This window comes from Geotrypetes seraphini, chromosome 3, assembly GCF_902459505.1.
Source record: "Geotrypetes seraphini chromosome 3, aGeoSer1.1, whole genome shotgun sequence".
Lineage (NCBI taxonomy): Eukaryota > Metazoa > Chordata > Amphibia > Gymnophiona > Dermophiidae > Geotrypetes > Geotrypetes seraphini.
The window spans coordinates 25226569-25250528 of NC_047086.1; the positions used below are offsets into that span (position 1 = coordinate 25226569).

The following is a 23960-nucleotide window of genomic DNA, read 5'->3' on the forward strand; positions in this document are numbered from 1 at the left end:
GTAATGGAATGAGTGTGGGTAACTGATCTAATTTTGGGCAAGCCAGAGTAGTTTTGTTTTGGACTCACTCAGCTTCATTTGTACAGTGAGGGCCCAGGATTGGAGTTTCGTTATGCAAGCTGTTATATTTTCGGTGAGGTTCGAATCCATTTCGAGAAGGACAAGGATGTCATCTGCATATGTAAATAGAGTTCAAAGGGAGATAAATGAAAGAGTTTCAAAGAAGATATATAAATGTTGAAAAGAATAGGGGACGGGGTGATCTCTGGGGAACACCACATAGCGGTCTCCAAGGAGAAGACATGGTTCCTTTCATGTTAGTGTAAGAGCGGGATTGTAAAATTTTCGAGAACCAGTCTAAGACTTTGGAATCAATGCCTGTCTCAGAAAGTTGGTAAATTAGGATATCATGGTGGACAACATCAAAGGCCGCAGATAGGTTGAATTGTAGTAGGATACCAAACTTATTACAAGATTGAAGTTGTTGAATCTTTGAGATTAAAGAGGCCAGCAGGGATTCAGTGCTGAAATTGGATCTGAAACCATATTGGCAAGGTAATAGAATGGAGAATCTCTCTAAGTAAGATGAGAGCTGAGTGGATATAATAGTCTTGAGCATTTTGGTCAGGAGAGGAATATTTGCTATAGGACAATAGCTCGAAGGGGAGGATGGATCTAGATCAGCTTTTTTCAGTAGTGGGGTCAGGGCAATGTGTCCCATTTGTATGGAAAATAGGCCAGATAGTAAGGCTGAGTTGATTAGTCTGGTGAGCGATGAAATAGCCTGAGTGGGAATTTTCTCGTATAGGTAGTAAGGGAACGGATCCAGGGCACAAGATAAGGCACACAGCTGTGTGCTGAATCATTCTGAGTCTATTGTGGAGTTTCTGGGGGGGGCATGAAAGGTAGATGAGATTACAATAGTCTAGCATGCTGAAGATCAGGGCTTGGCAAAGGGTTTGGAAGGGAATGGTGTCAAAGCATGATCGAATGGATCACAGTTTCCAGAGTGTTGTAAAGCCTTTGCACACTACAGCAGCTACTTGGGTTTCCATGGTCATCTTTCAATCTAGCGTCACTCTCAGGATTTTAATAGTGGGCTGAAGCGGTAGGGGTTTTACCCTTGATCGTGATGTTTTCAACATTCAGGTTCAAGGGGTTTGTGAGAAAGAACTTGTTTTTTTTCAGGGTATTTCCAAACCAGCAACCTAGCCTTCTGTGCGTAATTTTACAATGCAGTGCTGCATGGACCACACTTTAGCTCCACACTTTAGCTTCAGATATTCGCTTTTGACAATTATGCTTTTTCAGCTTGGGACTCACCATCAAATGGGGCTGCATATCCCCTGCCTATCTCCGGAGAAAGCAAACTTGCTTACCTGTAACAGGTGTTCTCTGTAGACAGCAGGGGAATGCAGCCACACTTGTCCGTCCTCCATCCCCTCATCTCCTCTTCTATTGCTAGGAACAAAACTGACAGGCAAAGGGGAGGGGCTTGAGTAGTAGGGCAATCCTGCACATGCTCAGTAAGCTCAAAGGCTTACTATAGCTGGGGAGAGTACTGATGTCATTAGGCAGTCAGAGACTTCACCATCAAGTGGGGTTGCATTCCCCTGCTGTCTACGGAGAACACCTGTTACAGGTAAGCAACTTTGCTTTCAGTGCTATGATCAACTAGCAGGCATTAGTGTGTGTGTGTGACAATTGAATTGAGATATTAAAAACAGCATTTAGATTGGACATTTATTTTTGTGGCACAGAAAAATCATTCACAAACCACATGCATGCCAAGCTCCCTTTAAATCCCTGCAATCCAGGTGATTGTAGATATACAAATAGAGGCTTACTAAATTCAGTATTTGCATATGTAAAAGGAGATATGTACTTAAAAAAAAATAAACAAGGCAAGTCACCATCGGACTCCAAATTTGCATAAATTTTAACTACTTTTTAAAAATTATTTCTCTTATTTTTTCAGGAAATAGAATAAATGTTTCTGACTTCAAGAAACAAGAGTTTTTTTTCCCAGAGAATACAGTTAATTTTGATCAGCTGACAATTCAATACCATGGATTTTGTGGTTATACATTGGCGGCTAAAGATGGCCTTCTCCTTCCAGGTATGTATAGTGATTTTAAAACTATTTTCTTAACAGGCTGATCCAAGAACCCATTCAAGAGCCTAAGTTCAGTTTCCAGACCACAGGGCTGTTGAGGCTTGGATATCTGTAAATAGTGGTCACAGTCATCATACCTAAGTGATATACATAACATTACTTCAGAGTGATAGGTAGTAAAACTTTTTTAAATTCAATAAGTTTTATTATTTTAAAGAAGGAATGCAAAAACAGAAATGAAACATCGTAGTACAATATCCAGAAGAAAGAAAATGCGGATGAACATAAGAACATAAGAATTGCCGCTGCTGGGCCAGCCCAGTGGTTCACCAAAGTGGTGAACTGGGTCAGAAACTGGCTGTCGGACAGACGCCAGAGGGTGGTGGTTAATGGAAGTCGCTCGAAGGAAGGAAAGGTGACTAGTGGAGTCCCTCAGGGTTCGGTGCTGGGGCCAATCCTGTTCAATATGTATGTAAGTGACATTGCTGAAGGGTTAGAAGGAAAAGTGTGCCTTTTTGCAGATGATACCAAGATTTGTAACAGAGTAGACACCGAAGAGGGAGTGGAAAATATGAAAAAGGATCTGCAAAAGTTAGAGGAATGGTCTAATGCCTGGCAACTAAAATTCAATGCAAAGAAATGCAGAGTAATGCATTTGGGGATTAATAATAGGAAGGAACCGTATATGCTGGGAGGAGAGAAGCTGATATACACGGACGGGGAGAGGGACCTTGGGGTGATAGTGTCCGAAGATCTAAAGGTGAAAAAACTGTGTGACAAGGCAGTGGCTGCTGCCAGAAGGATTCTGGGCTGTATAAAGAGAGGCGTAGTCAGTAGAAGGAAGAAGGTGTTGATGCCCCTGTACAGGTCATTGGTGAGGCCCCACTTGGAGTATTGTGTTCAGTTTTGGAGACCGTATCTGGCGAAAGACGTAAGAAGACTTGAGGCGGTCCAGAGGAGGGCGACGAAAATGATAGGAGGCTTGCGCCAGAAGACGTATGAGGAGAGACTGGAAGCCCTGAATATGTATACCCTAGAGGAAAGGAGAGACAGGGGAGATATGATTCAGACGTTCAAATACTTAAAGGGTATTAACGTAGAACAAAATCTTTTCCAGAGAAAGGAAAATGGTAAAACCAGAGGACATAATTTGAGGTTGAGGGGTGGTAGATTCAGGGGCAATGTTAGGAAATTCTACTTTACGGAGAGGGTGGTGGATGCCTGGAATGCGCTCCCGAGAGAGGTGGTGGAGAGTAAAACTGTGACTGAGTTCAAAGAAGCGTGGGATGAACACAGAAGATTTAGAATCAGAAAATAATATTAAAGATTGAACTAGGCCAGTTACTGGGCAGACTTGTACGGTCTGTGTCTGTGCATGGCCGTTTGGAGGAGGATGGGCAGGGGAGGACTTCAATGGCTGGGAGGGTGTAGATGGGCTGGAGTAAGTCTTAAAAGAGATTTCGGCAGTTGGAACCCAAGCACAGTACCGGGTAAAGCTTTGGATTCTCGCCCAGAAATAGCTAAGAAAAAAAAAAAAAAATTTAAATTGAATCAGGTTGGGTAGACTGGATGGACCATTCGGGTCTTTATCTGCCGTCATCTACTATGTTACTATGTTACAGTCCACTCGCGCACAAGCCCTTAGGTCAAAGACCAGTGCCCTAACTGAGTCTAGCCTTACCTGCATACATTCTAGTTCAGCAGGAACTTGTCTAACTTTGTCTTGAATCCCCTGGAGGGTGTTTTTTCCTATAACAGCCTCCAGACGAGCGTTCCAGTTTTCTACCACCCTCTGGGTGAAGAAGAACTTCCTTATGTTTGTACGGAAGCTATCCCCCCCTTTTTTTTTTAGTTCAAAAATGTTTTATTGATTTAGTATAAAAAAGTACAATAAATGAATGTTAACATGGCAAGAGGCATGCACGCTGCATCAATACAAAAAGTCACAAAATATTATCTACATAATATAGTACAGCAGGCAGACCCACGCCTACCAAGAAAAAGGAGAGTAGCAGCACAACACACAGCCAAAAGAGATTGTAATATCCAAAACACAGAGAGACACCAGAGCCATACACCTATAGGAATGTGTGGAATGAGCCATAAAAGAAAAAGCCAGGTTTGAAGGATGATATCCATGATTCAGCACGTAAACTGAATGTCGTCAGCCTGTGTTGCAATAGGAGTTAACCGGACTCCAGATTTTAGTATAGGAATTCATAGCCTTGTGTTTTTCCTCAATGACGCTTTCATATTTTACTGTAAGGCATAGCATATTCCACCATAAAATGTAGTGTACCTTAAACAGGTCTTTCCAGCAATGTAATATATTTTCAAGGGCTAGAAATATCAAGATATTGAGCAGTCGTGCATTATGATCAGGCAGGACATGCAGGAGACCTAGTAGAACAATGTGTAAACTCAAAAGCTCTGATATGTTTAAGATTTTAGAAATAGTTTCCCATATTTTGTCCCAATAACCTGCTAGGTGTGCACAGTCATAGATCATCTGTGTTAAGGTACCCTCCTGCAAATTACAAGACCAACACATGGGAGAAAGTCAAGTTGAGAGTTTTGCTACCTTAATTGAGGTCCAGTGAGTTCTATGCAACAGGAAGAACATAGATTGAAGAACCCTGGCAGATCATGAGTCGCTGATAAAGGACCGCATCATTGACCACCTTGACGGACACGGGTTGATGAGGACCAGTCAGCACAGTTTTAGCAAAGGCAGATCGTGTTTGATGAACTTGCTGCAGTTCTTTGAGGGAGTAAACAGACAAATAGACAAGGGCGACCCAGCCGACATTGTATATCTGTATTTTCAGAAGGCGTTTGACAAGGTTCCACATGAACAACTACTTCAGAAAATTGCAAGCCATGGAATCGAGAGTGAAATACTCATGTGGATTAAAAACTGGAAACAGTGAGTGGGGGTAAATGGACAATACTCGGACTGGAAGAGCATCACCAGTGGAATGCCGCAGGGCTCGGTGCTTGGACCAGTGCTCTTCAACATCTTTATAAACGATCTGGACATTGGAACGACGAGTGAGGTGATTAAATTTGTGGATGATACGAAGTTATTCAGAGTAGTGAAGACACAGGGGGATTGCGAATATCTGCAACGCGACATAATCAAGCTCAAGGAATGGGCATCGACATGGCAGATGAGGTTCAACGTGGATAAGTGTAAAGTGATGCATGTAGGTAACAAAAATCTCATGCATGAATACAGGATGTCTGGGGCAGTACTTGGAGAGACCTCCCAGGAAAGAGACTTGGGAGTTCTGATCGACAAGTTGATGAAGCCATCCGCGCAATGTGCGGCGGCGGTGAAAAGGGCGAACAGAATGCTTGGAATGATAAAGAAGGGGATCACGAACAGATCGGAGAGGGTTATCTTGCCGCTTTACCGGGCCATGGTGCGCCCTCACCTGGAGTACTGCGTCCAGCACTGGTTGCCATACATGAAGAACGTCATGGTACTACTCAAAAGGATCCAGAGAAGAGCGACTAAGATGGTTAAGGGGCTGGAGGAGTTACCGTACAGCGAAAGATTAGAGAAATTGGGCCTCTTCTCCCTCGAACAGAGGAGATTGCGAGGGGACATGATCGAAACATTCAAGGTACTTAGATAAGGACAGGTTGTTCACCCTCTCCAAAGTAGGGAGAACGAGAGGACACTCTCTAAAATTGAAAGGGGATAGATTCCGTATGAACATAAGGAAGTTCTTCATCACCCAGAGAGTGGTGGAGAACTGGAACGCTCTTCCGGAGTCTGTCATAGGGGAAAATACCCTCCAGGGATTCAAGACAAAGTTAGACAAGTTCCTGCTAAACCAGAACGTACGCAGGTAGGGCTACTCTCAATTAGGGCGCTGGTATTTGACTAGAGGGCCACCAAGAGCGGACTGCTGGGCACAATGGACCACTAGTCTGACCCAGCAGCGACAATTCTTATGTTCTTATGTAAACAGGTTTTTCCAAACTGCCTGCCATATCTCATTCTCTAGAGATAGTACCAGGTCTCCATGCCATGCATTCTTCACCTTCGACAGGGAGGAAGATGAAGACTTTCTCAAGAGGACATACCATCTAGAGGCGATTCCTTTTTTATTCTTATTAAGTAACAATATTTGAGAGATCGATTCTGGAGTAGTTCCCAATTTCTTCACATCCGGATAAAGAGATTTCAAGCAGTGTCTCGGTTGTATCCAACAATCCTGTTGATGAGGAGGCAAGTTGTAATGAGAGTGGCGGTCTTCAAAGGTCAAAGCAAAAACAAAAAACAAACTGCAGACTCCTATGTACAAGATGCAGGCAATGTTTATTATACCAAATATTTTATGCAGTTGAAAATACCACCTTATAACAAACCAAGGGACCTGACACGGTCTGTGTTTCGGAAAACACTCCTTCCTCAGAGGTCCATGGTTGCTAAGGTATAAAATAAACCACAATGAAAGGTATAAAACAGCCGCCTGTATGGTTTCCTCCTCCACTTAAATTGTGCATCGCTCCATATGAGCTTATTCAGGAGGCATCCTTGGCTCTTACCATCAAACCATATTCCTCATGGCCATTACATCAGCGAAATGAGTCTTGGAGCTACAGGTCCTGTCATGCAGGGAGCCCTTCTTCAAGATCAAGGAGGCAGGAATTTCCTTACACATGGTCCCATCCGTATTACCGAAGGTCATTTTGGCATTTTATGTCAATCAAGAAGTAAGATTACCATGGTTCCAATCCACTGGGTCAAAGAAAAAGGACCAAATATTGAGGAAGCTGGATGTGAGGAGAGTCCTCGCATGTTATCTAGAGGTCACCAATGAGTTCTGACTATTTGTGCTCATCAGTTAGGCTAGATGCAGTAGACTGACATCTAAGACTACCATTTCAAGTTGGATATGGATGGCCATCTCTTCAGCATATATTGCTTGTGGCAAGCAATCACCAGTCTCCTTGAAAGCACATTCCACAAGCTTGGGTGATTTCACCCAGGGAGATGTGTAGTGCAAGCGACTTGGTCAACTCTGCATATATTCTCCAAGTTCTACAGAGTGGACATGAAAGTACAGGAAGACACTGCCTTTGGGTCCTCAATGTTACGAGCAGGCACAGAGGTCCCACCCTAGATTTCTTGGACTGCTTTTGTATGTCCCTACTGTCCAGAATGACACATCTATTGCACTAGAAAAAGAGATTAGGTTCTTACCTGTGGAAGCCAGGATTCTCTTCAAGTTTGCTTGCCTTTGTTTCAAAACTATAACAGGTTCAGCCCCAAGTTATCTTTCATACAATTTTGATTTTGCAGGTACTAGTTGTACACGTAGTGCCTGTCTGTTTTCATTTCTATATCTGAAGGGTTGTATTTACAAGAGATTCTTAGATAGAACACTATCATTTCAAGCTGGTAAATAGAACAAATGCCTAAGTAGGTTTATCTCAAATGCATTTTCTTACCAAACCTTTAGAAAATCAATTAAAACTTATCTTTTTGATAAATTTGTCTGATTCTATTTCCATGCTGATGAATTTCAGAATGCTTTCTGTAATATTTCAGTGCTGATGTATTTCTAAATGCTTTTGTAATATCGCTGTCTGTATGCAGTCTCTTTCTTTGTAAATCGCTTTGAACTGCTTGTGGTATTGCGGTATATAAGAATAAAGTTATTATTATTACCTTGCTAATATCTTTTCTAGTACATATGTATGTCATTCTGGAACCCTGCCCTGTCAGTATTTACTCCGCCTGCCTACTGTCTCAATCAGAAAGTTTGAGTCAAAAATTAGATTTTGATGTCAGTCAGATCTTAAGAGTATGAAGAATAATGTATTGCTATATATAACCTATTTTCTTTGATCCACTTTTCCATCAATTGCAAAATATGTTGCAATGTTCTAAGATCTAATGTAGAAGGGGAAATCTTTGCTAAAATTAGTGTGGACAGATGGGTTGCTCGAAGGTCTCACTCAGTGGGTTCTCTGTAGCCATTCTCTCACCCAGGAGATGTATTGGTTTCTCTGATTCATGAGGTTTTCTTACTCAGGATGTCTTTCTCCATATACGTCCTCCTCCCAGCAGGTCCAGAACCTTCCAAGGGTCAACACCCTCTCTCTTTTCCAGCCTCCCACCCCACCCCCCACACCATATGGCCAGCACCCTCTCTCTCTTTCCTTTCCTCTAGCCCCCCCAACACCATATGTCCAGCACTCTCTTTTCTCTAGCCCCCCACCCTATGTGGCCAACACCCTCTCTCTTTTCACTTCCCAACAACTCCAGTCTCATTCAAAACACACAAGTCCTGCATCCTCTCCCATCCCTCCAACTTCCAGCTTACCCCCCTCCCCCACCGGATCCATTGGCAACAGCAGAGGTGGAAAGCCACTACCTTCCTCCCCACATGGGTCCAATAGCAGCAGTAGTGCCCCCCTTTGTGGGTCCTACAGCAGCGGCAGAAGAAGCAGCATAGCACAGCACCTCACCCCCACTACCTTCTTAGCCCCTACCGCCAATCCTCATGGCCTTCTCTTGGGCTTTCCCTCTGCCAGAGTCCTTCCTTCTGATGTAACTTCCTGTTTCGCAAAACAGGAAGTTTTATCAAAAAGAAGGACTCTGGCAGAGGGAAAGCCTAAGAACAGACCTGAATCGGTGAATCCCAATTTTTTTCCCAAAACAAATCGATTTGAATCAGTTTAGCCAAACTGAATCAATGAGTCAGTTTTGAATTGTGACTCAGACAGCAGTAGTATACACTAATGCTTGAAGTATTGGAAAGAAGGTTCTGGATCTAGAGGCTGATTTGGATTTAGTGGTAATCACGGAGATGTGGTTCACGGACAACCGTGACTAGGATATAGTTATACTGGCCTGTATAATCTGTTCAGGACAGACAAGGTAGGAATAAAAGGAGGGGAAGTGGCGTTTATATGTGAAAAATCATATTAAAGTCACATAATTACAAGATCTACAGGGCAGTGGTGTAGTGAGGGTAAGTGGCGCCCAGGGCAGTGGCACCCCTCTCCCGCCCCCCTGCCACATGCGCAAGCCCCTTCCCCGTATCTTTTTAACTTTGGCGCAAGCAGCCACAAACTTGCTGCCCACATCGGTTTCAGTGTTCTCTCTGTCACTTCCTAGGTGCGGGTCCCGGAAGTGACGTCAAAGACAGTCGCCGAAGCCAATGAGGGCAGTAAGTTCGTGGCTGCTCACACCGAAGTTAAAAACATATGGGGGAAGGGAAAGGGGTGCGTTCACTTCAGGGAGAGGAGCGAGAAGGGGGAGTAGAGAGGAGGAGGGGTGGACCGCCTCCCTTACTACACCAGTGCTACAGGGTAAGGAAGAAACACTGTGAGTCAATCTGGAAAGAGGGAATGGAAAATGTATTTGCATTGCTGTGACTTACAGGCCTCTTTCACAGACAGAAAAAGTGGACAGATATTTAATAGAAATATAGCCGTAAAAGGGGAAGTACCGTACTAATAGGTGATTTTAATATTCTGAAAAAAATGTATATTTATATCCATTTCTGGACTGCTGAATATTTATACCTGTTTCTAGCAGCAGTCCACGTTCAGCTAGTTCAATGCTTTTTTTTTTTTTTTGGAAAATACTCTATTATTGTATGGAATAATTTTAATTTAATTCTTATATACCGCTAATAACCGTGAGGTTTCTAAGCGGTTTACAAAAATGATGCATTAAAAGATACAATAAATAAAAATAAATAAGATAGGTACTTGGAAATTCCCTAACTGTCCCAAAGGCTCATGATCTAACTAAAGTACCTGAAGAGACAATTTATGAAAAATAAAGATAAAAATATAAAGACAGAGGTCGAGATAGAGATAGAAATGAATATTCCAACAAGATGGCGGCCAGTTAGGTCATCTTCTGTGCTGTCTCCCTTGTCCTGCTTTTGTTTTTGTTTTATTTTGCCTTTGTTGATTTTTCTTTTAAATTTCTTTTTTGTTGGTATTTTGTTCTGTCTCTGCTGTTTTCATTTGGGACTTTCAGTCACGTTGGTGTTTGCTTCTTTTGAGCTCACCTACCGATTTCCAGTTTGACAGTTGCTCAGATCTGGCAGCTGAGGGAGCCGTTGCTTGATGCCTGAATGGTTCTATGGTGGCGGTTAAGAGTTGAAGAATTGGGTCCTGTTTCTTTTCGTGGTGGATGCTCAACTGTCTTGCCTAATCTTATGTTACAGATAACAGCTGACAAGTGGCGTAGTGAGGGTGAGAGGCGCCTGGGGGTGGTGGGCCCCCGCCCCTTCCCTTTCCCAGTATCTCTTTAACCTTCCCGGCATGAGCAGCATCACTAACTTGCTGCTCGCGTTGGCTCTCCCTCTGACATCACATCCTAGGCGCGGGACCCGAAAGTGATATAAGAGGGAGAGCTGAAGCTGGCACGAGCAGCAGGTTGGAGTTGCTGGTCGCGCTGGTGATGAGCTAGAGGTACGGCGGGGTTAAGTGAAGGCGCACACGCGAGGAATGGGAAGGAGCGGGGGGTGGGCAGAGAGGAGGATGGGTGCCAGCACCACTACCAAATTGGTGCCCGGGGTGGACTGCGCCTCCTGTCTCCCATACTACACCATGGACAGCTGATTTAGGAAATACTTGTATTTTACAAATTTTAAGGAAAGATGAAGATTTTTGCATGTTCAGGGTCTTACCCCAGGGTTTTTTTCCCCCTTTTTTTTATTAGGAAATCCTGATATTGGAATCTTAAAGCACAATGATAAATATTATGTTTTCAGTTCTAAAGAATCAGCATACAGTTTTGCCAAAGACCCAAATAAATATATTAAGTTAATTGGAGAAAAAGCTAAGAAACATGCAGAACTAATTCAGTTGCTTGAGCTTTATCAGCAATTTGCATCCATCATTCCATATTCACAGGTAAATTGATATACTTTGATTTTCTCTGTGCATGAAGGTGTTATGTACTGTAAAACCTTAGAGTGGAAGTAATTTAGTTTGCAAGTGTTTTGCAAGACAAGCAAAACATTTTATTAAATTTTAACTTGATATACAAGCAATGTCTTGCAATACAAGTATATACAGCATACACACATCACAACTGAGCCGATGCTTCTTCTCTCTCTGACGCTGCGGAAGTGTAGTTACTGTTCTAAATGAGCAAAGTCTTGCAAAACGAGTACATACAGAATACACGCGTCACATCATCACAACTGAGCCAATGGTTCTTCTCTGTCTGTGACACTGCAGGAGTGTAGTGACCATTCTAAATGTTATTTTTTTAGAAGGAAAATGGATAGTGAATCCATCAAAGTTATGGTAGGGCAAGGTAGATATGGGAGATTGAGGAGTTTGCCTTCTTGTAGAAGGGATAGACCAGGAGTGACTGAGGTTTTGAAGTGTGGATATCCTGAAAACCTGGCCTGCCAGTAGATCTCGAGGACCGGACTTGGGCAGCCCTGGATTAGACAATGTTGTCCTCCGGGTTTAGTTGGAAATGGGCATGTCGGAAAGGTAGGAGGGGTGGTGGGGTTTATGAGGTTGAATTTACGATTTAAACTGGTTGATAGAATGGTATGTGAACTGGGTGAGCGTGTAGTGATAAAGAATGAGAATGTTGTAGTATGCTTGGTTTACCTACCACCAGGAGTGACTGGGATGCATGGTTTCCCTTTTTTAGAATTTTTAATGGGGTTAAATATTGATCTTAACAGGAGTTGTATTTTAGGAGATTTTAATATTCCCATAGAGCCAAATGAAATTGAGAGAATAGGTTCAGAACGTGTGTTCGTGACACTATCAGCCCCCAGAGCCTCCGTCCCGTGTCCTTAGTGCCCCCAATGCCTCCTTTCTGTGTCTTTGTGCCCCTAGTGCCTCCTTCCCATGTGCATAATTCCCCCAGTGCCTCCTTCCCGTGTTCTTAGTGCCCCCAGTGCCTCCTTTCTGTGTCTTTGTGCCCCTAGTGCCTCCTTCCCATGTGCATAATTCCCCCAGTGCCTCCGTCCCGTGTCCTTAGTGCCCCCAATGCCTCCTTTCTGTGTCTTTGTGCCCCTAGTGCCTCCTTCCCATGTGCATAATTCCCCCAGTGCCTCCTTCCCGTGTTCTTAGTGCCCCCAGTGCCTCCTTCCCGTGTGCATAGTGCCCCCAGTGCCTCCTTCCCGTGTCCATGGTGCCCCCAGTGCCTCCTTCCCGTGTTCATGATGCCCCCAGTGCCTCCTTCTTGTGTCCATGGTGCCCCCAGTGCCTCCTTCCCGTGAACTTGATGCCCCCAGTGTCTCCATTCCATGTCCATGGGGCCCCCAGTGCCTCCTTCCCAGTGCCTCCTTCCCGTGTTCTTGGTGCCCCCAGTGCCTCCTTCCTATGTCCATGGGGCCCCAGTGCCTCCGTCCCATGTCCATGGTGCCCGCAGTGCCTCCGTCCCATGTCCATGGTGCCTCCAGTGCCTCCTTTACATGTCCATTGTGCCCCCAGTGCCTCCTTCCTGTGTCCTTAGTTCCCCCAGTGCTTCCTTCCCGTGTGCCTACTGCCCCTAGTGCCTCCTTCCCGTGTCCATGGTGCCCCCAGGGCCTCCTTCCCGTGTCCATGGTGCTCTTGCCTCCTCACCCGTGTCCTTAGTGCCCCCAGTGCCTCCTTCCTGTGTCCATAGTGCTCCCAGTGCCTCCTTTCCGTGTCCATAGTTCCCCCAGTGCCCCCTTCCCGTGTCCATGGTGCCCCCAGTGCCCCCTTCCCGTGTCCATGGTGCCCCCAGTGCCTCCATCCCGTGTCCATGGTGCCCCCAGTGCCTCCTCGTGTCCATAGTGCCCCCAGTGCTTCTGTCCATTGTCCATGGTGCCCCCAGGGCCTCCTTCCCATGTCCATGGTGCACTTGCCTCCTTCCAGTGTCCTTAGTGCCCCCAGTGCCTCCTTCCCGTGACCATAGTGCTCCAAGTGCCTCCTTCCCGTGTCCATGGTGTCCCAAGTGCCTCCTTCCTGTTTCCATGGTGCCCCCAGTGCCTCCTTCCTAAGTCCATGGTGCACCCAGTGCCTCCGTCCCATGTCCATGGTGCCCCCAGTGCCTCCTTCCTGTTTCCATGGTGCCCCCAGTGCCTCCTTCCTGTTTCCATGGTGCCCCCAGTGCCTCCTTCCTATGTCCATGGTGCCCCCAGTGCCTCCTTCCTATGACCATGGTGCCTCCAGTGCCTCTTTCTCGTGTCCATAGTACTCCCAGTGCCTCCTTCCCGTGCCCATGGTACCCCCAGTGCCTCCTTCCCGTGTCCATGGTGCCCCCATTTCCTCCTTCCCCTGGCCATGGTGCCCCCAGTGTCTTTGTCCCGTGTCCATGGTGCCCCCAGTGCCTCCTTCCCGTGTCCTTAGTTCCCCCAGTGCTTCTTTCCCGTGTGCTTACTGCCCCTAGTGCCTCCTTCCCGTGTCCATGGTGCCCCCAGTGCCTCCGTCCCGGGTCCATGGTGCCCCAGTGCCTCCGCTCCGTGTCCATAGTGCCCCCAGTGCCTCCTTCCCCTTGTCCATGGTGCCCCCAGTGCCTCCTTCTCGTGTCCATAGTGACCCCAGTGCCTCCGTCCCTTGTCCATAATGCTCCCAGTGCCTCCTTCCCATGTGCATGGTACACCCAGTGCCTCCTTCCCGTGTCCATGGTGCCCCCAGTGCCTCCTTCCCCTGTCCATGGTGCCCCCAGTGCCTCCGTTCCGTGTCCATAGTGCCCCCAGTGCCTCCTTCCCCTTGCCATGGTGCCCCTAGTGCTGCCTCCTCGTGTCCATAATGCCCCCAGTGCCTCTGTCCCTTGTCCATGGTGCCCCCAGGGCCTACTTCCCGTGTCTGTGGTGCACTTGCCTCCTTCCCGTGTTCTTAGTGCCCCCAGTACCTCCTTCCTGTGTCCATAGTGCTCCCAGTGCCTCCTTCCCATGTCCATGGTACCCCCAGTGCCTCCTTCCCGTGTCCATGGTGCCCCCAGTGCCTCCTTCCCCTGTCCATGGTGCCCCCAGTGTCTCAGTCCCGTATCCATGGTGCTCCCTGTGCCTCCTTCCTGTTTTCATGGTGCCCCCAGTGCCTCCTTCCTATGTCCATGGTGCCCACAGTGCCTCCGACCAATGTCCATGGTGCCCCCTGTTCCTCCTTCCTGTTTCCATGGTGTCCCCAGTGCCTCCTTCCTATGTCCATGGTGCCCCCAGTGCCTCCATTCCATGTCCATAGTGCTCCCAGTGCCTCCATCCTGTGTCCATGGTGCCCCGCAGTGCCTCCTTCCCATGTCCATGGTGCCCAGTGTCTCCTTTCTGTGTCCATGGTGCCGCTAGTGCCTGCTTCCCGTGTCCATGGTGCCCCCAGTGCCTCCTTCCCCTGTCCATGGTGTCCCCAGTGTCTCCGTCCCGTATCCATGGTGCTCCCTGTGCCTCCTTCCTGTTTCCATGGTGCCCCCAGTGCCTCCTTCCTATGTCCATGGTGCCCCCAGTGCCTCCATCCCATGTCCATAATGCTCCCAGTGCCTCCTTCCTGTGTCCATGGTGCCCCCCAGTGCCTCCGTCCCGTGTCCATGGTGCCCCCCAGTGCCTCCGTCCCGTGTCCATGGTGCCCCCAGTGTCTCCTTCTTGTGTCCATAATGCCCCCAGTGCCTCCGTCCCATGTCCATGGTGCCCCAGGGCCTCCTTCCCGTGTCCATGGTGCACTTGCCTCCTTCCCGTGTCCTTAGTGCCCCCAGTGCCTCCTTCCTATGTCCATGGTGCCCCCAGTGCCTCCTTCCCATGTCCATGGTGCCCCCAGTGTCTCCGTCCCGTGTCCATGGTGCCCCCAGTGTCTCCGTCCCGTGTCCATGGTGCCCCCAATGCCTCCTTCCCGTGTCCATGGTGCCCCCAGTGCCTCCGTCCCGGGTCCATGGTGCCCCAGTGCCTCCGCTCCGTGTCCATAGTGCCCCCAGTGCCTCCTTCCCCTTGTCCATGGTGCCCCCAGTGCCTCCTTCTCGTGTCCATAGTGCCCCCAGTGTCTCCGTCCCTTGTCCATAGTGCTCCCAGTGCCTCCTTCCCATGTGCATGGTACCCCCAGTGCCTCCTTCCCCTGTCCATGGTGCCCCCAGTGCCTCCTTCCCCTGTCCATGGTGCCCCCAGTGCCTCCGTTCCGTGTCCATAGTGCCCCCAGTGCCTCCTTCCCCTTGCCATGGTGCCCCTAGTGCCTCCTTCCCGTGTCCATGGTGCCTCAGTGCCTCTGTCCCTTGTCCATGGTGCCCCCAGTGCCTCTGTCCCATGTCCTTAGTGCCCCCAGTACCTCCTTCCTGTGTCCATAGCGCTCCCAGTGCCTCCTTCCCATGTCCATGGTACCCCCAGTGCCTCCTTCCCGTGTCCATGGTGCCCCCAGTGCCTCCTTCCCCTGTCCATGGTGCCCCCAGTGTCTCCGTCCCGTATCCATGGTGCTCCCTGTGCCTCCTTCCTATGTCCATGGTGCCCACAGTGCCTCCGACCAATGTCCATGGTGCCCCCTGTTCCTCCTTCCTGTTTCCATGGTGTCCCCAGTGCCTCCTTCCTATGTCCATGGTGCCCCCAGTGCCTCCATTCCATGTCCATAGTGCTCCCAGTGCCTCCATCCTGTATCCATGGTGCCCCGCAGTGCCTCCTTCCCATGTCCATGGTGCCCAGTGTCTCCTTTCTGTGTCCATGGTGCCGCTAGTGCCTGCTTCCCGTGTCCATGGTGCCCCCAGTGTCTCCGTCCCGTATCCATGGTGCTCCCTGTGCCTCCTTCCTGTTTCCATGGTGCCCCCAGTGCCTCCTTCCTATGTCCATGGTGCCCACAGTGCCTCCGACCCATGTCCATGGTGCCCCCTGTGCCTCCTTCCTGTTTCCATGGTGTCCCCAGTGCCTCCTTCCTATGTCCATGGTGCCCCCAGTGCCTCCATTCCATGTCCATAGTGCTCCCAGTGCCTCCTTCCTGTGTCCATGGTGCCCCGCAGTGCCTCCTTCCCATGTCCATGGTGCCCCCAGGGCGTCGTTCCCGTGTCCATGGTGCACTTGCCTCCTTCCAGTGTCCTTAGTGCCCCCAGTGCCTCCTTCCTATGTCCATGGTGCCCCCAGTGCCTCCTTCCCATGTCCATGGTGCTCCCAGTGCCTCATTCCCGTGTCCATAGTGCTCCCAGTGCCTCCTTCCCATGTCCATGGTGCCCCCAGTGTCTCCGTCCCGTGTCCATGGTGCCCTCTGTGACTCCTTCCTGTTTCCATGGTGCCCCCAGTGCCTCCGTCCCATGTCCATCGTGCCCCCAGTGCCTCCGTCCCATGTCCATGGTGCCCCCAGTGCCTCCTTCCCATGTCCATGGTGCTCCCAGTGCCTCCTTCCCGTGTCCATAGTACTCCCAGTGCCTCCTTCCCATGTCCATGGTGCTCCCAGTGTCTCCGTCCCGTGTCCATGGTGCCCTCTGTGCCTCCTTCCTGTTTCCATGGTGCCCCCAGTGCCTCCGTCCCATGTCCATGGTGCCCCCAGTGCCACCTTCCCGTGTTCTTAGTTCCCCCAGTGCTTCTTTCCCGTGTGCTTACTGCCCCTAGTGCCTCCTTCCCGTGTCCATGGTGCCTCAGTGCCTCCGTCCTATGTCCATGGTGTCCCCAGTGCCTCCATCCCGTATCCATAGTGCCCCCAGTGCCTTCTTCCCCTTTTCCATGGTACCCTCAGGGCCTCCTTCCCGTGTCCATAGTGCTCCCAGTGCCTCTTTCCAGTGTCCATGGTGCCCCCAGTGCCTCCTTCCCGTGTCCATGGTGCCCCCAGTGCCTCCATTCCGTGTCCATAGTGCCCCCAGGGCCTCCTTCCCGTATCCATGGTGCACTTGCCTCCTTCCCATGTCCTTAGTGCCCCCAGTGCCTCCTTCCCGTGTCCATAGTGCTCCCAGTGCCTCTTTCCAGTGTCCATGGTGCCCCCAGTGCCTCCTTCCCGTGTCCATGGTGCCCCCAGTGCCTCCATTCCGTGTCCATGGTGCCCCCAGTGCCTCCTTCCCGTGTCCATGGTGCCCCCAGTGCCTCCATCCCGTGTCCATGGTACCCCCAGTGCCTCCTTCCCATGTCCATGGTGCCCAGTGTCTCCTTCCCATGTCCATGGTGCCCAGTGTCTCCTTTCTGTGTCCATGGTGTCGCTAGTGCCACCTTCCCGTGTCCATGGTGCCCCCAGTGCCCCCTTCCCGTGTCCATGGTGCCCCCAGTGCCTCCGTCCTCTGTCCATAGTGCCCCCAGTGCCTCCTTCCCGTGTCCTTAGTGCTCCCGGTGCCTCCTTCTTATGTCCCTCCACTGCCTTCCAGATTTTGTCAATCCCCAAAGCCAGCCTGCCTGCCTGCCTACCTATCTCCTTCCCTCCATGCCGCGGTAAAAAAAGCGCCTCTCTCCTTCGTTTCCCCCAGTCCGTACACCCCCGCCTCCCCCTTGGTATGCCACTGCCCATAGGGCTAGCCGAGAATTTGGTCACCTGCTTCAGCATGGGAAAGGCTAAGCTGGATGCTGGCCCCACTCCTGGTGATGCCATGTGGCACATGGAAGCTCTTGAGTTGCTAAATTTGTGCAATCCTAGCAAGAATTCACATGTAGAAGAGCCCAATGACTCCACCCAAACAAGTTTTGAGGCAAAATATATAGTTTGTAAGAAGCAGGGAGCTTAAGATAAAAAGATTGCTAAAAATCCAGGATGGCAGTCGCTAAGAAATTCACGCTAAAAACATGATATTTTTTACATTAAACAAACTACAAAAATAGCAATTTTAGGATTTTTCAGGTGGGGGAACGCAGGAGGACATGCAGAAACCCTCAAAACTTCGAATTGCAAACCTCCCCCGAATCATCTCACAGGCTGTTACAGACTTTACTCACTGTGCTGCTAATGTGCTGCAGCCTGCCTCAGCTCTCTTACAGTAGCTGGAATCAGAAAATCACAGACTCATGCTAGGAATACCTCTGCAATGCTGATTTTTGGGCTGCCAGTCAGACCCTATGCCTGACTGTACCTCCACTCCTTTGTACCGACGGACGTGTGCGCTCATGGACAGGCAGAGGTGAGAAGACGCAGAAGGAGAAAGATAGGTATGCAGTGTTCTCCCCAGAAATTTTTTCCAGCCGGGTGGCATGAAAAAGTAGCCAGGTGGGGCGGGGCGGGGAAATTTGGTAGTGGGGAAAATTAAATGTATACTATTTTTATTTGTTAATTATTATTTTCCAATGCTCAATATGACTTCCTTTTTTAAGGTTTGACACTTGTGCCAGAATATTTTTACTAAATTTAAGTATCCAATTCTAGAAGTGAATAATTAGATATTCACCCTCTTTCAAATGGTATAGAGGTTTAAAAAATGAAAATGCGTTAATGAAGTCATTAGGTTCAATCTAACCATTTATTTCTGCATGAATTTAAACAACTAAAAAAAAAGATAAATATAGCTCATCCAATCATACAAGAAATGACTGTACAACACCTCTAATAATGTTTTGATCACTAGGTTCCTTCCTGAAGTCTCACTGAGGATATGAAATAGATGCGATCCCCAATTCCAGACCTCTTCCACATAATTTATGGAGAGGTGTTACTGAGCCTTGAAGGACACCTGTGTGATTGATCTTTATCTGCTTCTTTTTTATTTTGCTATAGTGCAAAGTAAGAGCTAGGGCAAAACAGTATAGGTAAAGATGCAGGTAATAATTAGCAATGTATTAAAAATATTTTATTTTTATTTGCTTATAATGTCATTTTAAGGCTGCTTGATAATACAACTTTAATTTAATTCTTTATAATGTGTGTGTCTGTGTGTTGGGGGGGACAACACCTATGTCAATAGTAAAGTTAGAATAGGGTCATTAAATCCAGTGGTGTACCTAGTATATATGACAGCCAGTGCTAATCATTTTTTAACAACCCCCTCCTCTATATAAAAAAAATATATTTTTAGTAATAATCCATGAGTCACACAATAAGGGTGCATCTAGGAAAAGGCAGCATCTTAAACACTGCAGTGAGCACTAGAACACCAACACACGCATTGTAAAACTAAACAAACCAGATCCTACACAGTCAGTTGATCCTGTAGTCGATGCTAACAGAAAGCCATGTCCTTTTCATACACACAGAACACAGATACACCCTCGCCCAATATGGAATAATCACAAACTAAAAATAGAAATATGTAGACAAAAGTTAAACTGAACCAAGAAACAAGACTCTGCATACAATGTAACACCACAGAAACAGTGACACATGTCCCCTAATACTGTGCAAAATATAAAGACAGTAGATGTAAATTTGGAAAAAACTTCTACATAACAGTCACCACTTTACAAATTAACAAATAGAAATAAAATAATGAGAAATATGAAAATACCATTTTATTGGACTAATCCATTTTTCAATTAGCTTTCAGAGGCCAAATCTTTCTTCAAGACAGTACAGTATACAGCTGTTATGGTATCCTGTCCTGACCTGAGGAAAGGGGTTGAGTCCCCCCCAAAATTGCCTTATTTCCATTTCCTATTGATAAATTTTAATCAATACAGTTACAATACTACTTGATTCTACGTAAAGCAACAAAAATATTTTTTTTCTACCTTTTGTCGTTTCTGCTTTAGTCATCTTCTCTTCACTCTCTTCTTTCTATTCAGCATTTGTCCTCGCTCCCTTCCATGCAATATCTGTCCTCTCTCTTTGCCCCTTCCACCCAGCCTCTGCCCTCTCTCTACCCCTTCCATCTACTGTCCACCCTCTTTCTGCCCCTTGCATCCACTGTCCATCCTTTCTGCCTTTTCCATCCAGTGCCTTCCCTCTCTCTGTTCCATATGATTGTCTAGCAAAGTTACACGTGAAAATGGAATAGATTCTGCGCCGTTCACGGAAGAGGGTGTTTATGAGCAACTTGAAAAACTGAAAGTGGACAAAGCGATGGGAACAGAAGGGATACATCCCAGGATACTAAGGGAGCTCAGAGAGGTTCTGGCGAGTCCTATTAAAGACTTGTTCAACAAATCTCTGGAGACGGGAGTGATTCCTGGGGATTTGAGGAGAGCGGATGTGGTCACAGGGATGAAGCAGGAAACTACAGGCCGGTGAGCCTCACTTCAGTTGTTGGTAAAATAATGAAAGAAAGGATAGTGTACTTCCTTGAATCTAATGGGTTACAGGATCCGAGGATCAGAGGACTGTGAGGAATTGCAAAGAGACTTGAACAAACTAGGGGAATGGGCGACAAAATGGCAAATGAAGTTCAACGTTGAGAAATGTAAAGTATTGCATGTGGGAAGCAGAAACCCGAGGTACAACTATACGATGGGAGGGATGTTATTGAATGAGAGTACCCAAGAGAGGGACTTGGGGATAATGGTGGACAGGTCAATGAAGCCGACGGCACAGTGCGCAGCAGCTGCTAAGAGAGCGAATAGAATGCTAGGTATAATCAAGAAGGGTATTACAACCAGGACAAAAGAAGTTATCCTGCCGCTGTATCGGGCGATGGTGCGCCCACACCTGGAATACTGTGTCCAGTTTTGGTCGCCATACCTTAAGAAGGATATGGCGTTACTTGAGAGAGTTCAGAGAAGAGCGACACGTCTGATAAAAGGGATGGAAAACCTTTCATACGCTGAGAGATTGGAGAAACTGGGTCTCTTTTCCCTGGAGAAGAGGAGACTTAGAGGGGATATGATAGAGACTTATAAGATCATGAGGGGCATAGAGAGAGTAGAGAGGGACAGATTCTTCAAACTTTCAAAAAATAAAAGAACAAGAGGGCATTCGGAAAAGTTGAAAGGGGACAGATTCAATACGAATGCCAGGAAGTTCTTCTTTACCCAACGTGTGGTGGACACTTGGAATGCGCTTCCGGAGGACGTTATAGGGCAGAATACAGTACTGGGATTTAAGAGAGGATTGGACATTTTCCTGCTGGAAAAGGGAATAGAAGGGTATAAATAGAGGATTACTACTCAGGTCCTGGACCTGTTGGGCCGCCGCGTGAGCGGACTGCTGGGCAAGATGGACCTCAGGTCTGACCTAGCAGAGGCATTGCTTATGTTCTTATGAGGCAACATAGCTTTACAAAAGGTAAATCGTGCCAAACGAACCTGATTGAATTTTTTGATTGGGTGATCAGAGAGCTGGATCGAGGACATATGCTAGATGTAATTTACTTGGATTTCAGCAAATCCTTTGATACAGTTCCTCATAGGAGGCTGTTGAACAAACTTGAAGGGCTGAAGTTAGGACCCAAAGTGGGTCAGAAACTGGCTGTCGGACAGACGCCAGAGGGTGGTGGTTAATGGAAGTCGCTCGAAGGAAGGAAAGGTGACTAGTGGAGTCCCTCAGGGTTCGGTGCTGGGGCCAATCCTGTTCAATATGTTTGTGAGTGATATTGCTGAAGGGTTAGAAGGAAAAGTGTGCCTTTTTGCAGATGATACCAAGATTTGTAACAGAGTAGACACCGAAGAGGGAGTGGAAAATATGAAAAAGGATCTGCAAAAGTTAGAGGAATGGTCTAATGCCTGGCAACTAAAATTCAATGCAAAGAAATGCAGAGTAATGCATTTGGGGATTAATAATAGGAAGGAACCGTATATGCTGGGAGGAGAGAAGCTGATATGCACGGACGGGGAGAGGGACCTTGGGGTGATAGTGTCCGAAGATCTAAAGGCGAAAAAACAGTGTGACAAGGCAGTGGCTGCTGCCAGAAGGATTCTGGGCTGTATAAAGAGAGGCGTAGTCAGTAGAAGGAAGAAGGTGTTGATGCCCCTGTACAGGTCATTGGTAAGGCCCCACTTGGAGTATTGTGTTCAGTTTTGGAGACCGTAACTGGCGAAGGACGTAAGAAGACTTGAGGCGGTCCAGAGGAGGGTGACGAAAATGATAGGAGGCTTGCCCCAGAAAACGTATGAGGAGAGACTGGAAGCCCTGAATATGTATACCCTAGAGGAAAGGAGAGACAGGGGAGATATGTTTCAGACGTTCAAATACTTGAAGGGTATTAATGTAGAACAAAATCTTTTTCAGAGAAAGGAAAATGGTAAAACCAGAGGACATAATTTGAGGTTGAGGGGTGGTAGATTCAGGGGCAATGTTAGGAAATTCTACTTTACGGAGAGGGTAGTGGATGCCTGGAATGTGCTCCCGAGAGAGGTGATGGAGAGTAAAACTGTGACTGAGTTCAAAGAAGCGTGGGATGAACACAGATGATTTAGAATCAGAAAATAATATTAAATATTGAACTAAGGCCAGTACTGGGCAGACTTGTACGGTCTGTGTCTATATATGGCCGTTTGGTGGAGGATGGGCTGGGGAGGGCTTCAATGGCTGAGAGGGTGTAGATGGGCTGGAGTAAGTCTTAACAGAGATTTCGGCAGTTGGAACCCAAGCACAGAAACGGGTAGAGCTTTGGATTCTTGCCCAGAAATAGCTAAGAGAAAAAATTTAAAATGAATCAGGTTGGGCATCTACTATGTTACTATGTATCTTCCCTCTTTCTATGTCCCTTCAATAAACTCTATATCCTGTGCCCTTTCTCTCCTTTGTACATGATTTATTTCAGCTTCACCCCCTTTCCATTTTTTGTCTCCACCCCTCCCCTATGTTCTGGCATCTCTCTCTTCTCCTTTCCTTCCTTCCCACTCCACCCCATGGTCTGACATCTCTATCTCCTTCCTTTCTCTCCCCCCTCTCCAGTATCTGCCTCCTGTCTTTCCCCTTTGGTCCAGGCCTCTCTCTTTCTCTCCGTCTTTCTTCTGTGAGGAGATCATGTTGATCTTGAATACTGAATAATTCTTCCACATTCTCCATATCACTGTACTGTAGTCTGGTCCAGCAGACTGCTTTCGCACTATTACATGGGTAATAGTAAATTCATTATGCATCAGCTTTCCACGGTGTCAGGTCAAAAGCGCGCCAGGACAAAGGCGCGCGCAGACAATTTAGCGCAGCGCGGAGGTGCGTGCCGCAGAAAATTACTATTTTTAGGGCTCCGACGGGGGGGGGGGGAACCCCCCAAGTTACTTAATAGAGATCGCGCCGCGTTGTGGGGTGTTGTAACCCCCCACATTTTACTGAAAACTTCACTTTTTCCCTGTTTTTAGGGAAAAAGTTAAGTTTACAGTAAAATGTGGAGGGTTACAACCCCCCAAACCCCCCACAACGCTGGCGCGATCTCTATTAAGTAAACTGGGGGGGGCTCCCCAACAAAACCCCCCCGTCGGAGCCCCTAAAAACTGTAATTTTCTTCGGCGTGCGCCTCCGTCTTGCGCTCAGTTGTCGGCGTGCGCCTTTGTCTTTCGCGGGGTTGTCTATGAACCGCTTTCCACACAGAATGCCACAAGTCTCTATTTCTTGTGCTGTGTTTACATCTGCCAGCAGTAAGAACTTGTGAGACAGATCCCTTGGCAATACTACACTTCGGAGCCCTTTGACCATCTGTTTCTGTATGGCTGCAGGCTTTAAAGCTCTGTTTACTGGAAGAGACTGTCCAGCATACATAGTTGCATCACTCTTAAGGATCTGATCAGAGATTACATTAGACAAGGTGCTATTTTTAGGCATGGAAAAACAGGACATGTTCTCCTCAATCTGCTCAGATGCCTTCAAATGCCCTTTAATGCTCATCTGATCTCGGGCAAAATCTTGCCTCCTGAGCTGATCTTCAAAGGAGAGCAGAGTGAGAGCCATATTGGGCGCAGGCCGCAGTGAGATCTGTTTTGGGCTGCATGTTGTGCAGGGCTGGACTAAGGCAAGTTGTAAGCTTCCTTCCATCGCTGACCTATCTTCCATAAGTCAGCAACGGAAGGAAGCTTACAACTCGCTGCTCTTGCTTGCTTTGGGCCTTCCTCGTTGCCGGGTCCTGCCTTCACGGAAACAGAAAGTAGGCAGGACCCGTCAGCGAGGAAAGCCCGAAGCAAGCAAG

General features: G+C 47.6%; 1 protein-coding gene across 5 annotated transcripts in view; it reads left to right on the top strand.

Annotated features, from left to right (window-relative positions):
- CFAP206 (cilia and flagella associated protein 206) overlaps positions 1 to 23960 on the top strand; it is a 145009-nt gene that overhangs the window by 93971 nt on the left and 27078 nt on the right. For all 5 annotated transcript variants that reach the window (XM_033937176.1, XM_033937177.1, XM_033937175.1 and 2 more), the window contains 2 exons: positions 1979 to 2119; positions 10821 to 11014. In XM_033937176.1, coding sequence (XP_033793067.1) covers positions 1979 to 2119; positions 10821 to 11014 — 335 coding nt within the window. The remainder of the gene's footprint in view (positions 1 to 1978; positions 2120 to 10820; positions 11015 to 23960) is intronic.